Below are 16060 nucleotides of genomic sequence, written 5' to 3'. Positions count from 1 at the left end.
TATGGCAAGACTGGTAGATTATTTGAGCACTGGGAGTATCCTGAAATGCCTTGAGTTCCTAAGGCACACTTTGTTTTCTTAGAGAACTCCACTAAGAGGGTTTGCTCAGCTCTGAGAAGAGAAGGCTTTGGGGTGACTTCATTGCAGCATCCCAGTACCTGAAGGGAACCTCCAAAAAAAATGCAGAGAGACTCTTGACAAAGGCCTGGATTGACAGGACAAGGGGGAATGGCTTCACACTGACAGAGAGCAGGGTTAGATTGGATATGAGGAAGAAATTGTTCCCTGTGAGGGTGCTGAGGCCCTGGCACAGGTTGCCCAGAGAAGCTGTGGCTGCCCCATCCCTGGCAGTGTCCAAGGCCAGGTTGGATGGGGCTCTGAGCAGCCTGGGATAGTGGAAGGTGTCCCTGCCCATGGCAGGGGGGTAGACTGAGATGATCTTTAAGGTCCCTTCCAACCCAAACCATTCCATGATTATGTGATTCTATGATTCATCACCACTCTGCCTGAAGCTTGGGGCTTCGTAACAAGACTTGTTGTTTCAAAAGCACCACCACTTTCTGATTCACTCCTGGGCAGCTCGATGCCATATGAGGTGGGGCTTTGTTTAGATATGTGTCAGCGTCCTTTTTTATAAGGTGGAATCATCCTGCAAATGAGCTCACACAGGAGAAAACTCAGACTTCCCAAAGCTGACTTCTTGGCTGTGTATTGCAAGGACCCACTGCAAGGACTGCTTTTGGGGTTTAAGAGGAATGTACTTGCTCTGGTGGTGCTCTGTCCTCCTCAGGTGTTCCTTTCTCTGACAGTGGCGCTTTGTGTGGTGCTTGCCGCTCATGACATGTGGGAAGGTCACTCTCTGCTCTCTGTGCTTCGTGGCCAGCAGCACTCTTGAGAAATATATTCTTGCTGTGGTGATTTTATAAGATCTTGTACTAAGTCATCCAATTATGGGAAGTCAAAAGTGACTCCTGTTAAGAAAAAAGTGTATTAAAAACCTGAATATGCCAGGGGTGGATTGGCACTTTGTTTCCATTTCTGATTATACAGCTGCATTTGAGGAGGACAGAAGGCTCAACCCCAACCCAACACAGAACATTTTCTGGTTTTCCTTGCCCATCTATTCTCCCACTGCCATACTTTGTGCCTTTCCAAACCACTGATGGGGGACATAGAGGCAAGGCAGGGGCATCTTTTCTCTCCTGGCTGGTCCTAATGGCACAACTATCATATGAGTGAAGGCAATTTCTACTTCCTTCTTCACAGGGATAACTCCCAAGCTCTCCTCTTCCCTCTGTGTAGCAACAGGACTGGGTTTACTCCTTGCCTTTTTTGATCACAGAGGGCCCATATTTAAGGCTTTAAAAAGAAGCAGGACAAACAATGAAATGATATGACAAGAGGGAACCAAAGTAATTGTCATCTCCCATCAGCTATCAGTATGCTTTGAAGCATGCAATTTGATTATTCCAGTCACAAAAAATGCCTAATGATACTGAAGGATATTAGCAAGGCTCATAAATCAGTACTAAAAGATTAAAACCTTTTAAAGGATTCTTTGTTCCCCTCAAGGAAGAAAACCCAACTGTCAACACCACAAGCTCACCTTTGGTTCCATCTGTTGACTCTTTCCATGTCATGAACCAGAACGATTGACAGAGCCTCTGCATGGCAAATTTGGGCCAAAACATCTCACTTTATCCTCTGCCTCGAGGGCCATTAAATGAGGTGTGTGGTGACACCTGCACAACTCCTTGCTGAGTTTAGGCAGCTCAAAATGGAGCTATAATGTTTCCAGGTTGGTTTACAGGCTTAGATGGATTGGGATTACAGTGCCCATGAGGATCCATAGTGTTCAAACAACCAGGACATCCTTTGCCATTGGATTTCACAGTGGTTTTTATCACACTAAATGTGTCTTCAGGGTGAGGAAATTTTGGGGGTCACTCAAGACACTCACAGGAATGATGCCATGCTCAGAAATCCGCTGTGCTTCTGCATCCACTGATTTCAATCAGGATTTTCCAGGTTCCCTGGTGACAGTGTTTAAAGCCTGTTTCACTGTGTAAAGCCAATGTTTATTTTTTTAATCCTGTTTCAGATTCACATTCATTCAAATTTTTTTTGTAATCCTTACAACACACAGGGACTTCTAATCAACAACTAAATTCTTTCTAAATATATATATATATATAAATATATATAAATTGTTGTTTTTTCTCATCATAATGGTACCACCAGACTCCCCACCACACAAAGCTGAAAAGGTATTTTACAACTTTTAGTTTGCCTATGAAAAAATTTTGTTCCTGAAGAGAACTTCTCTGTCTGGCTCTTTGGGGGGATTATCAGTTCAACTGCTGCTGGCCATTTTCTGTAATATTTAAGGTAGGAAATAGCAGCCTGGCTTCAAATTTGGCAGCAAGCTGGATTCTCCTTCCATTCCTCAACATTTAATTGAAGCTACTTAGCACAATAATGCGTAACATACGACCTCCTTGCAAGCCCTAGTTACACTGCTCATTAGTCTGTGTACTTTAACAAGATTTTATTGACCCTGTGGCTAACAGCCCACTTAGAAAGATCCTTCCCTTCCAGCGTGACTGCTTGTCAGTAATGGTAGTTAGATTGCAAAGAGAAATCCCAGAGTTCAAAGCTATCCAAAATGAGGAGGGGGGGAGCAATATCCCAGTTTGTCCTTTCACTGCAATGGAGAAACAAAGGCCGCTTTTACTCCTGGTTCTTTTCTTCTGTGCCTGGTGTGCACACAGCTCCCAGTGAGGATTTGGGTTCTGCTGTGCTAAGGCAGCTCTCAGAAACCAGCAGCCTAAGGAGCTGTGACAGGCAAAGGAAGCACTTTTAAGTCCCGTTTTCCAGATGCAAAAGCAGAATGTATAGCCTTGCCTGCAATCCTGCAGGAAGCCAAGGGCAGAGCAGCACTGTGGACTCGGGCCTCTGCTTGTCAGATCTGCATTTTCATCCCATTCCTGAGCATCCTTTGGGCTGGGACAGGGGGATAAAGCACTGTGCCAGAGGCAGGGGAGCGCTCACTCCCAGAGCTCCTGCTGCACAGCAGCTCTGAGCGCACCAAATGCAGAGCTCCCGGAATACTTTGCAGCCAGCCCAGTTACCCAGGCATGGAATTCACTGCCATGAGAGGATGTTGAGTCAAAGGCTGCAACTGAGTTTCTCGAAGGGTCGAAAAACAGTCTGGTTAGTTTAGGTGATGGGACAGCCTTTCTTTTTTTGGGGGGGGCAGTTAGTACAGGGTCCAGGGCTGGGTGCTGATGCTGAGCTGCTCAACTTCAGACAGAAAACTGTGCTTTATTTTTCACTGGAAGAAGACCCTCTCTTTTTATTTTAATTATTTCAACCGGGAGTGGCAGAAAGAGACTTCTCTCTTGCTCGGAACTTCACCAGAAGTTTCTCACAATACTTTCAGCATATGTGACACTCACTGAAAAAAAACCCAATCAACAACAAAACCCACCCTATACCAGGCTAGACAGGAAATCTGTTTGGTTTTTTGCACTTATGTTTCCACAGGGCTGGTGAATACAGCATGCTAACTAGCTGTGATTGCAGCACTGCCAGGAGTAGAGGATTTTAGAATGGTTTTTACTCTAGGGAAAAAAAAAAACCAAAAAAAACCCCACAAAATCATCAAAAAACCTCACCCCAAAACAACAAAACACGGGCATAAGTAAGGGGAAGGGAAAAAGAGAAACCACTCGGGAGGTCAGGTGGTTAAGTATTTTCGGACTGCCAAGGTGGTGATCTTAAGTGAAGATAATGTATTATGCAGTGGAAAGCTAATGAGACCAGGTCTGTTAAACACGGACTTGGTGTTACTTAGCTCCGGAGTGCCTCAAATTACACAGGCACGGGTTGTATTTGATCACCGCTGCCGCTCCGACAAAGTGAGCAGCAGGCTTTTATATAATGTAAGTGATCACAGACTGTGGGGAACAATCCTGCGCTGGCAGGGGAGGCAAGCTGATGACATAATGGGTCTTTTCCATCTCGAAGTTATGTGATTCATCAATTAAACGAATTCGGTGGCATAAAGCAGCATGAAAGGGCGATTTCCCTGCCCGACGATTAACCCTCCCAATTCCAGCCACTCCGCTCGGGATTTAGCCTCCACCAGTGTGTCCAGGAGGCTCCGGATGCGCAGCCCCGTTCAGTACCGAGGCGGGCCGGGGGCCGGGGCCAGGGGGGCTCCGGGCACTGCGGGCGCAGCCGCCGCCCTGGGGTCCGCAGCCGCGCTCCGTGCGGGATGTGCGGCCGCGCTCCGCCGCAGGTGCTGCGGGGGGACCTGCGGGGGACGCAGCGCTGTCCCGCCGTCCCTCGGCGCGTCGGGAAGCGGCTGCTCGGCGCACCTGTGCGGGCTGCCCGCGCCTCCCGTGCCGGCTGCCCGGGATCCCGCTGGCTCCCGCATCCCATCCCGCAGCCCCATCCCGGGGCCGCCCGCATTGCGTCGGGGGCGCGGCGCGCAGCGTGCGGGGGCGGCCGGCCCGGGGGCAGCGCGCATCCCTCCCTCCTCCGGAGGCCCCGGCCCCCGGCTCCCCCGCCCTCCCGCTCCCCGAGCTGCACCAAACAGCTCTCAGGTTTCTGCTGATACTGCAGCGTCAAGAAATGGCTCGAGTTTGCTCCTCGCTCTTATGCATTCAGCAGCGCTCTCGCTCCTGCCACACGCGTCCAGCTCCTGCCTCCTCCTGCCTCCGCCGCTGCTGCTGCCGGGACGAGCCAAGACCGACTCCGGGGATGCGGCTGCAGGGCTGCGGCGCTCTGACATCTCCCCCGCCGCCGCTGCCCAGCGCCCGGCTCCTTTTCCAGCTGTCCTAAAGGAAGAGAGCTGGAGAGCCAGCAGCTATCTAGGACTCCTTGATTTTATTGACTAACTCAAGCCTTTTGGAAAAGGTACTTTGCACTCTTTTCCACACACACCCCCCACCCCCCACTGCGGTTCTCAGCAGAAACTAATTAAACCCACTCGCCCTTGGTGCAGCCTAAGACAGTGTATGAATATTTCAGTGTCTCGCAGGCAGCCCTGTAAAGCGATCGCTGTGTTATAAAGAGGGGCGCAAGAGGAGGAGGAGGAGGGTTAAGTTTGCCGCTGCGGTTTTTGTTTTGGTTTGGTTTTCTGGATGCTGCTGCAAGGCGACTTGACGCATTCCGGCACTGGCTCCTACTCCTAAGCGGCGCGTCTCACCCGGAGCAGGTAAGGAAAAGCCCCTTCTCCCCGCCGCTGTTACACTCGATTTTGGACGGTTTAGGTCTGGGATGTCGACCTCCCTCCCCTTGTCTCTCTCTCAGTTACGTTTAGCTGCTGCAAAGCAGGAGAGGAGATGCTTTGCTCTCCCTCTCGTAATCCACTCCCCCCCCCAGTTGGTGTGATGAAGTTGTCAGTGCTCAGCTAAGTCTCCACAGCGGGGAGTGCGGTGCTCGGGAGACTCCTTGCAGGAGCTGACCCCGCTGAAGTTGCCTGGGAAGCCCTCCCGATGAGTTCGGGGCACCTTCTGCCTTGGAGGCCCTGGTGTATGTCCGGGGATGTGTAGGAACGCGTAGAACTCCGCACGTGCTGCCGTAGTGGGCAGAACGGGATGTTCCTGCTGGTGTGAAAGCCAATCCATTGCGCCTGAGAGTGTGTGTGTGTGTGTGTGTGTGTGGAGGGGCTTGGGGGCTGGTTTATTCTGTTTCTCTCCTCCCTGGCAGCCTCCATCCTGCAAGTGAGCTTTATGCCTTCAAAGCAGAGTATTTCCATCCCTCCCTCCCTCCCCAGCGCAAAAGAGGAGAGGACCAGGGCAGTGGTGGGGGAGGGGGGGGGAAGGAAGAGGCAGGTGATGGAAATTTGCTGAGTTGGCATTGCAAGGACTCGCCTCCCAGCCAGCCCGTGATTTATATATTTATTTCTGTATTTATTTATTTATTTTATGTGTATGTGCGTGCATGTGTATGTGTGTGTGTGGTAGCTTCATGGCAGCAGCTGCGGCGATGGTCGAGCCGGCGAGAAAAGTGGACGGATCGAGTTAAAGGCTAAAGGAGACGGCTGGGGAGGGGAGCCCCAGCCTGGGGGTGCACTCCATAGACCTTCAGCCTCCCGGTTTGGGGGACAGGACCCCTCACCTTACCTGCCCTCTGCCCCCCCTAAAGGTACTTCTTCCCTCTTTCTTCACCCTCCCATCATCCCTGATGCCTCTCCCTTCATCCCGCCTCTCTTTTCCCCTTTTGGGTATTTCCATCCTTTAGGCTCCTCATCTACCCCTTCCTCAAGCTCCCCATCCCACCTCAACCCCCCGCCCCTGAACCGCCCTGGGTCTCTCTGTGCTCCTCCATCCTCCTCCTCCTCCTCCCTTTCCCTCACTTCTCCCCTGCCCCTTGGTCCCCTTTCCTGTGTGCCACCATGACCGTGATGGCTGGAGAGAACATGGACGAGACTTCTGCGCTACCTGGCCACCCCCAGGATAGCTACCAGCCCACTGCCCACGACGACCACGAGTGCTGTGAGCGCGTGGTGATAAACATTGCGGGACTGCGCTTCGAGACGCAGCTGAAGACTTTAGCCCAGTTCCCCAACACGCTGCTGGGCAACCCCAAGAAGCGCATGCGCTACTTTGACCCCTTGCGCAACGAGTACTTCTTCGACCGCAACCGGCCCAGCTTCGACGCCATCCTCTACTACTACCAGTCCGGGGGGCGGCTGCGCCGGCCCGTCAATGTCCCCCTGGACATGTTCTCTGAGGAGATCAAATTTTATGAGCTGGGTGAAGAGGCCATGGAGAAGTTCCGGGAAGATGAAGGGTTCATCAAAGATGAGGAGAGACCCTTGCCGGAGGGGGAGTACCAGCGCCAAGTGTGGCTCCTCTTTGAGTACCCAGAGAGCTCTGGGCCAGCAAGGGTTATTGCAATAGTCTCTGTCATGGTGATCCTCATCTCCATCGTGATCTTCTGCCTAGAGACATTACCTGAGCTGAAAGAGGACAAGGAGTACACAGTGCACCGCACTGACAACACTACCCAGGTCTACAAATCCAACATCTTCACAGATCCCTTCTTTGTTGTGGAGACCCTGTGCATCATCTGGTTCTCATTTGAGCTGGTGGTGCGCTTCTTTGCTTGCCCTAGCAAGACTGATTTCTTCAAGAACATAATGAACTTCATTGACATTGTGGCCATCATCCCTTACTTCATCACCCTGGGCACTGAGATGGCCGAGCGGGAGGGGACTCAGAAGGGAGAGCAGGCCACCTCCTTGGCCATCCTGAGAGTCATCAGACTGGTAAGAGTCTTTCGAATCTTCAAACTCTCCCGGCACTCTAAGGGCCTCCAGATTTTGGGACAGACCCTCAAAGCAAGCATGAGAGAGCTAGGTTTACTAATCTTCTTCCTCTTCATTGGGGTGATTTTGTTCTCTAGTGCAGTATATTTTGCTGAGGCTGAAGAACCTGAGTCTCATTTCACAAGTATCCCTGATGCTTTCTGGTGGGCGGTGGTATCCATGACCACTGTGGGCTATGGTGACATGTACCCTGTGACAATTGGAGGCAAAATCGTAGGCTCCTTGTGTGCCATCGCTGGTGTGCTGACAATTGCCCTGCCTGTACCTGTCATCGTGTCCAACTTCAACTACTTCTACCACCGAGAAACAGAAGGGGAAGAACAGGCTCAGTTACTTCACGTTAGCTCCCCTAATTTAGCATCTGACAGTGATCTCAGTCGCCGCAGCTCCTCCACAATCAGCAAATCTGAGTACATGGAAATCGAAGAGGATATGAATAATAGCATAGACAATTTTAGAGAGGCTAATCTCAGAACTGGCAACTGCACTGTAGCCAACCAAAACTGCGTTAATAAAAACAAGCTGCTGACTGATGTGTAAACAAAAACAAAACAATACAAAATCCCCACTCACAGCTTGAAGACTTTAGTGACACAGTCACACTTTGTAGATGCTTTACTGATAGTCTTTGAATGCTTTATTTACCTCGTAAATGCATTGTTGCATTGCGAATCTTTGCTCTGCGATAAAGAAGCTTCCAGGATCCATGAAAGATAAAATTTTGTTTATTTTCAGAAAAGCATTTTCCACCTGGTAAACGATAACCATTCGAACTAGTTTAGTTTTAAGCCGTTATGACGCTAGACCTAAACTTTTCCTCTCCCATCTCCTCTTGTTTTTGTTTTTTTTTTTTTGATAAAGTTATCTTAAACTAAGCAAGACAGTTTTTAGAGCTATTAAGCATATGCATGGATTCCAGTAAAAATATTCTGCAAAACTGCACAGTTGCAAGAAAGTGCATCAGATAATAATAGTACAAAAAGATCAGCCAAAACCTGCGGCGAGCGTTTGCCGTGGTGTTTATGAAGGAGTGCAAATTTTCCTTCCACCCCCTCTGTGAAAGATTCCATCCTTCCAAACTACAGATCCACACAGCACCTTATTGAAAAACCTACTTAAGCCTGGTCTCTTTTGCTGTCCGTAGAAGAAATATCCTAAAAGGAGAGTAACAAACAAAACTGAAGACAAAACATCTGCAATGCTGCTAAGTTCTCTCACATGCAGATGATAGAAACACACTTTTCTTGCCCTCCCCATTCGGAACTGGATACAAAACTTTAAGCCCCTCTGTTGCAAGATAGCACAATGGAGTTTAATATAAGCATGTTTGAATTTGATACTATTTATTTTATGATCGCATGCTTGAAACGTTACCTCAGACAATAGCGGATAAGCTTTCGTTTGAACTGAATCTTCGAAAAATAGGTCCTTTCTCCTCTCTTTTTTCATTTCTTTTCTTTTTCTTTTTGATTTGCATTCACCAGAAGTGCACTCCTTAATTTATTAAATCGTTGACTAGTAATTTAAAGTACTGTATTTAAGTGCGTATGTTAGTCAAATGGGAACAATAACTTTTGGAGATCAAAGCATGTTCAAATATTCAGCATTATGGCCTATTTGATTAAAGTGTAACTTGAATTAATTAGTGCATGAATTCAATGATAATAATAATAATGATGATAATAATAACAACAATAATGGTAACAATAAAAATAAAAAAAATGAGCTTGATAGACTGAGGGCTTGAATGAACTGATTAGAGAAACCTGATTGTTTTCCTGCATTGCTCAGGGAAATGTGTTGGCTTTTGTCCAGGCATTGTCAGAAAGGAACGTATCCCATCCCTTAAAGGGAAAGCTATATGGAAAATTAAGAAGTCAAGTTATATATAGCAACACCTAAAAACCTCGTATCCTCTATAGATGAAAGGTGCAGATGCATGCTTTTTGGTGCATTCTCAGAATGTAAATGAAACTTATCTATTATATGCATCCAAATTGCAGCAGCTGGTTTCTTTTGCAGTCATCAGTTGAGACTTCTTTGTACCCCCCCAAAACTCACTGAAGAGACTCAGCAGATTGATGGAGAGAGTTGCGCAGTGCCTTTATCTTACACCCCCAAATTGCTGAAAGTGCCTCCAGGAACTGAGCGGATCAGAGACACCAAGGGAAAGGGCAAGGAGTCAGTCCACTGTCAGGGGTGTCCTGTGCTGTCTCCTGGCACAGCACGGAAGGGTTTAGGGATAGAAGGATCAAGTGTGAGTGAGAGGAATGCAGAAGAGGCAGGCAGAGACCATCAGTGCCCATGGGATACTTTCCTTCCCCAGCCAGTCGGATGCTGCAGGGCTCAGTATTTGCTTCTGCCAAATAACTCATAGTTGTGTTCATGCAAGGCTTCAGGTTTCTCCAGGCTGTTCATAGAGACATCGCTGCTGTCACTGTACCTGCCCTTCCTTTCCCTGAGGTGGCTTTTTGGCAGCTTGTCCCTGCAGGGCAGGAGGAACACGGGCTCTGGCATCGCCCAGTCAGGCAACCAGACTGAAGGACTGTGCTCTTCTTTCCCTTAGATTCCTCAGCAGGTAGATGGGAAAGGCTTTGCAGGGCCCTCCCATCCCTGTCTCCTCCATCCCCTTTATCTTAGATCCCATCACAGCCTTTGAGCCATATTCTTCTTTCTGGTCCCTGATCTTACTCTATTTCCATCATTTCCTGGTGAGGAAAGCAATGCTAGGAGAAGGTGTCCTCTGCAACATGCCAGCCTTGACTGCTAGGCCCTGGAAGATAATAACCTTTGATCTGAACTAACATAGGCACTAATCTTAATATTTCAAACGGACAAAGTTGAGGATCTTCATTCTGCACTTAGCATGTGGCCAACTGCTGTTGAACACGCCTCCTTCCACACTGTACAGATCCTTTCCTCCCCTATCTTTCTGATATATGTATATATGTGTATAAATATATATATATGTCTGTCTGCTCCTGTGTGTGTCACATACGTATGCAGACACATGTATATATAAAATAAAATCAAATTGAGGCACTTACAGTTAAAAACCAATCCTAACTCTGCAGTTACGCACAAGCTTGACCTGCCAGGTTTCCAGAAAGACTTGACTTTATTTCTCACTGTGTGACTTCTGTGAATCTTAGTGATGAGAAAGATCAAGAACTGAGGGAGCTCTTAACTCCTGCAAGAAGTGCAAAGCATCAGATAAAACAGGGCATTACATCCTCTAGGTAGATGTTGTAAAGCTTCTTTCCTGTCCCCTGCTCACACCCTTGCCCGCTGTACACCTCTCTCCCTGTTAAATTCCAGTGGTCCTGATCTTCCCAAACTCTTGAATCCTAGGATAGGACTTCTGATGTCAAAATGGACTTGAATGCTGCACTCAGCTTATAAAACCACCATCTGATTAAACTAAACAGCAATAATCAATTCAGTGCTATGGGACCGATGATCAGAAGGATGCACTTGGGAGATGAGGCCTCACTGGGGTAACTTCTGCCCCAGCTGGGTGTGCACACCTTAATTTAATGTGCAGAGTGATGATCATTCTGCGTATGCACAGAGAAAAGTGCTGCATGCAGCGATGCTTTGTCAGGAGACTGGGACAGATCATTAGGACTCGTGGTTTGGGGAGCCTGAATGTTGCTTTGTCCATTTATAGCTCACTACAAAGGATCTCAATCCATATGGAGTACAGGAATTAACCTCATGTAGCATAGGCATGTGTTTTCGACAAGTTTGACACAAAAAAATAAACAACGAAAACAAAGCTCTTACTCCCTTTACACAGGAGTGCTGAAATGTCTTTGTGGGCCTGAAGGTGCACTTAACAAACTGCCTGTTCTTATCAGCAAGCATCCTTTTTTTATTTCTTTATTTCTTTTCTTTTTATATCTCTTTTCTTTTTTTTTCTTTTGGCCCTTATGTTTCTTTTTGCCACATGTGGACTCTAAGGGGTTTTTTATGTAACTGGAAGAGGACTGGAAATGAGCTGATGGCCAGTTTAGTGCTTCTCTGAAAGAGTCAAGGGAATTAATTTGGTAGGAACCTCCTGGAAATGATGCCCCTGTTATGCTGGACAGGGAACCCAGTGGATATGGCAGTCTTTAGTTTGATGAGGGGAAGGCAGATTTTCCAGCAGAAGGAGTCATTCCCCAAGCCCTCTTTACCACCCACTGCTCTGTGCCCCTCTGTGCTATGTAGCTGGTCCTGTGCAGCTTTTCCTTCGTCCACTCAGGGAAAGGGGTGAGGGAATTTACCTGGCAAGGGCAAGGCAGCAGTGCACTGCAGTGCAGAGGCAGGAATGAAGCGGAGAGGCAGCGGGCAGGAATCCCATAGGCTGGTATCCCTGCCAGAATTCCCCATCTGGTCCTACCATACTTATCTCGAGAGCACTAGGGAGAGGCAGAGCAGCAAGGGGGAGAGTGAAAATGAGGGACTCCGTACCCCGTTCCTTCACAGAACTGAGAGGTTGCTGCCAGACTGCCAAACCCTCTGTGTGGCAGCTCCAGCACAGGCCATGAACTGGATGTAGTCACCTTCATGAGGAAGTTAGGGTGCAGTAAGCCAGGCTGTGAGTTCACAGCATCCCAGCAAACCCATGCAGATTCCCTGCATGGGGTCTCCTAAGCCTTATCTCCACCGGGGACTTCAGGAAAGCTAATCCGAATTAATGAAAGGTGTGCATTTAAAGTAGATTTGTTAAACTGCTTTAAAGCCCAGCATGGACATTCTGTTGCAGTATTAAAGCAGCCTTAATCTGATTTGGAGTCATTCTTTTGGAAAGGGAAGTAACCTGAATTGAATTAAGGCTGCTTTAATTCCGAACACAATGGGGCTTAATGCAGTTTACCTCATCTGCCTCACAAGTCCATTCAGACAGATAAGCCTGTAGTAATCATTACATGTACTGGAACTGACCCCACTGTGCAGGGGGTGGCTGGGCAGAGCGTGCCCACGTGCAGCAGAACTCTTGGTACACGAGTGCTGCAGATTCACAGCCTGGCTTACTGAGGCGAAAACTAACACTTGATCCCTTCCTTTGCTCCTGGTTTACACCTTTATGAGGATAATCCACCCTGCTGCCTTTGGGGAAGCTGAAAATGATCGTGGCCCAAGGAATTAATTTCCACTTTACAAAACTGCGCACGCGCTTCGCCTGACGTACTGTTGGTCACGCGGACAAGCACTTGAAAGACACAACGAAGCACTGGAGACAGGACAAAATTCAGCCAAAGTCCTCTTGCTTGCAGCAGTGGTTTTTACCCCTGCAGAGATTTCAGAGATCAGACCCTTGTTAGCAAATCAGCCGTGTATCATTCACTGTAGGCTGCAGTGGCCCAAATCGGCAACAGGAGCAGTAGCAACTTTTATTGGCAGGGTTTTTTCTTTACTAAGGGATGATTGTTTTCCTTAGGCAGAAGTACAGGAAGTCAGTTTCTATGATGAGAGAGCTGAAGCCCAAGTGTAACATCAAAACCTGCTGATTTTAAGGAACTGATGGCGAGTTTCACTTTTCCGTAGTCCACACTTGAACAGTGCAGTTTCTTACATGTGCGTTTATTAAACAAAACACAACAAACGCTAGGTCAGGAACATCTGAAATTTATTAGAAAAAGGTGGAAAGTTGTATTTTAGAACAAAATCTTCTGCATACATATGCAATACATGGAGAGAAAGTATTCCTTTCCAAATACTACCTTGATAACTGTTGCTTGAGGGGTGCCATTCTGCATTAATCTTTTCCCCTAACCTGAAAAAGAGGGAGGTACTGCAGCTTTTCCAGGAATGGTCTGATCCTGTAGGCTTCCAGCAGCCTGATGCCAGTGGTCCTCAGAGTAATTTCAGACTCACAGGGATGCAGAGTCAGCTCCAAGGTGTGATTTAGCCTCTGCAGCCGCAGAGCTGGATGGAACTGGAAAGCTGTCCTTGCAATTGCACAGCAGGGCAAGTTTGTCCCAGACCTGCCTCCTGCAAGTCTGGAACAGGCTCCTTTTCTGAGATGCTTTAACCAGGGACCTACACTTCAATTTTGGTTGGACTTAATTCAGGCTGAGTTTCTTTTTCTGTTTTCTGTTGTTCTGGCTTTACTTAATCAGGTGTAGGGAATTTCTTTTTCCTGAAATGCTTATCAAGTATTCTTAAAGGTGTCAGTATTTGTATCTGCAAAAAAAAAAAAAAAAAGAAACTTCAGGGTGTTCTACAGTTTCACTCAGTACAGCTGAACTTGCCACCGGTGAGGTCAACAATTTATGCTGTCAAGGCATAGCATGCTTTGATATTTTCAAAGGAAATAAAATGAAACTGAGGTCTTAACTGAAATTTGTCTCAAAGTTTCTGTTAATATCTATGTAATTCTGTATATTTCACCTGTTCACAGGCTCTAGCAAATGTCACTACAAGTTATACATAAAAAAAGACATCTTCCATTTCTAGTTTCTGTAATAAAATGAAGACGCTGCATTCAGTTCCTTTAGGTGCATCAGTCTTTGATCCATGTTATTGTTTCAGTGACATTTCTATAATGTAATTGGGATCAAATGTATATTTTACTTTTGTACAAAAGTAAAAATGATATTTTTATGACTAAATTCAGCAAACCCTTACCTATAACCTGCTATGATGAAATCTTTTTTCCCTTTTCCTTTACATGTAAAACATTGGGTTTTTTTGCAGTATGTCGGTTTGAAGTGAATAAATAACAGCTGTCAATAGAACTGTAAATGGCCTCTCAGACATACCTCTGACTTTAAAGATCAGATATTGCCAATGTGAAATATATAAACTGAATAGTCTCCATATGAAAGTGCACCATCAGGGCAACAAACCATTTAAGCTGACACAGCTGTACTTATTTCCACCATTTACCAGTCGCTTATACTTTGGGTCAAGTATGTACTTCATTGTCACATTACAGCTCATTTTACTTCCAAGTAGTGAAATTGTTTGACTTACCATTTTTAAAACATCTGATGTTATGAGTTCTTGAACGATTTGAAATGCATAGTTTTCATCTATGCAGTTTTACCTGCTTCTGTACTCATTCATCTGTTCATACTTGGCATCAATTAAAGATAATTTTTAAGGATCTTACCCAGGTTTATTCTGTCTGGTTATTTTCTGGAGTCTGGTTTCTCTGCTGTCACTATTGGCCAGTTCTGTCTGAAATGAATGGTTGCTTTATTATGGTTTTCCTACTGAATGGTATAAGAAGTGGCAATGTAGGGAGTGGGAAATGTGGCTGTGGGCTTTGAGAGGCTTGTAAATGTCAACTCAAGCTTTACAGTGCAATCAATCCAAAGGTTTGGCTTCCCCAGGCTTTGGATCCAGCCCTGAGTAATATTCTAGGGCCAAGCTGTGCTGGCTTCACTGCTGAGACATCACTCAGTCCCACCAAAACCAGTAGAAATCAGGTTAAACCTACTGGCCATGAACACTGATTGCCACAAAGGCTTGTGGGTATTAATTAACATTATCATCTAAGTGCAGACTTGAAACCAGGTTTCAGACCACTGTGTGACCGACCACAGGCTTTGGGTTGGGTTGGATGTCAGCAAATCCAAGTGACTTGATGTTGTTTTCTTTGGAAAATTGTTTTTTCAAGGCATGTTTCATGCAGAGTGCTCCGATAGAGCCACGTGTGCCGTGTCCCGGTGTTGTGTTGTACACAAAGGAGGCAGTGATATAAATGCTAATTAAATACTCATTATTTTGTGCCAGAGCTGTTGTGTGTTGGGAGTCTACCTACAGAGATGGGTTTTTCAGGAGACAGGGGTGGCTTCCAGCAGTGGGATGCATACAGAGCACTGATCACACACTGGTGAAATGGAGGGAAAGTACCCTGACCTCACACGAGGCAGAACATTTTGTGTGGTCTGTCCTGTGATTTTATTGCCTTGCTTGTTTTGCCTTCTTGGTCGAGAAAAGCTTTTGTCAACGAAACCCTCGTTCATTGATAGCTTCGAGTGTCCAGTCAGTTGATTGAATATCACTTACAAACTGTCAGAAATCATTTTGTTGAGCTGTCAGCAAGGATTTGCAGTGGTCTCAGATGGGTCTGGTCCAAGCTGTTTGTCTGTTGTTGGCTGCTTTGTGGTGGTGTTCTTAATTCAACGAGGTGCTTGTGTCCGTGCCTCCCTTCAAGGGGGTGATCACTGTCATTGAGTTTTGCTGGCTCTAGGTGTGTCTGAAGTCTATTGCTTCTTCCTTTTCTCTTTCTTGTGTTTAAAAAAACAAACCAAACCAAACAAAAAAAGCTTGTTTATCATCTCTAACAGTAGCAGTCTTCTCCCATTTGCTCTTGGCAAAGCTCCTCTTGTTTCCTGTTGAAACTTTGTGCATTCAGGACCAGGTCCTAGGACATGGTTTTGCCCTCTAAAATCGCTCCATAAAAAAAAAAAAAAAAAAACCAAACAAAAACCCAACCAACACTGTGTACTGGGTTAGTTGAATGTCTGTGTTAATTCCTTACTTAATCTCAGAAGTAAATGTGTGGGGTTTTTAGCCCAAAATGCAAATCCTCCTATGCTGTCTTTTATACTTCATAATTTACAAAGATGTTGCATGTTGAGTCCTTTCTTTGGTTACACCAAGCCACCTCCTATATAGGTTCTCTCTAAAGCATCCTACACTGAAGGAAAAAATGTGTCTCTGCAGGTATAGCTTAGATAACACATGATGATCCATGGAATAAGCTCCTCTTTCTTCTTC

General features: G+C 46.5%; 1 protein-coding gene across 1 annotated transcript; it reads left to right on the top strand.

Moving 5' to 3' along the window:
- The first annotated feature begins 4534 nt into the window (after positions 1 to 4534).
- KCNA1 (potassium voltage-gated channel subfamily A member 1) lies at positions 4535 to 14443 on the top strand. Its single transcript, XM_042050860.1, has 3 exons — positions 4535 to 4923; positions 5038 to 5224; positions 6253 to 14443. The coding sequence occupies exon 3, from the start codon at positions 6407 to 6409 to the stop codon at positions 7880 to 7882; it is 1476 nt and encodes a 491-aa protein (XP_041906794.1). The 5' UTR covers positions 4535 to 4923; positions 5038 to 5224; positions 6253 to 6406; the 3' UTR covers positions 7883 to 14443.
- The last annotated feature ends 1617 nt before the right edge of the window (positions 14444 to 16060 follow it).

Source organism: Corvus kubaryi, unplaced genomic scaffold, assembly GCF_017639235.1.
Source record: "Corvus kubaryi isolate FWS band 111438036 unplaced genomic scaffold, C.kubaryi_AGA036_p1.0 74, whole genome shotgun sequence".
Taxonomy (NCBI): domain Eukaryota; kingdom Metazoa; phylum Chordata; class Aves; order Passeriformes; family Corvidae; genus Corvus; species Corvus kubaryi.
The sequence above is the reverse complement of the archived record's forward strand: the minus strand, read 5'-3'. Positions and strand labels throughout refer to the sequence as shown.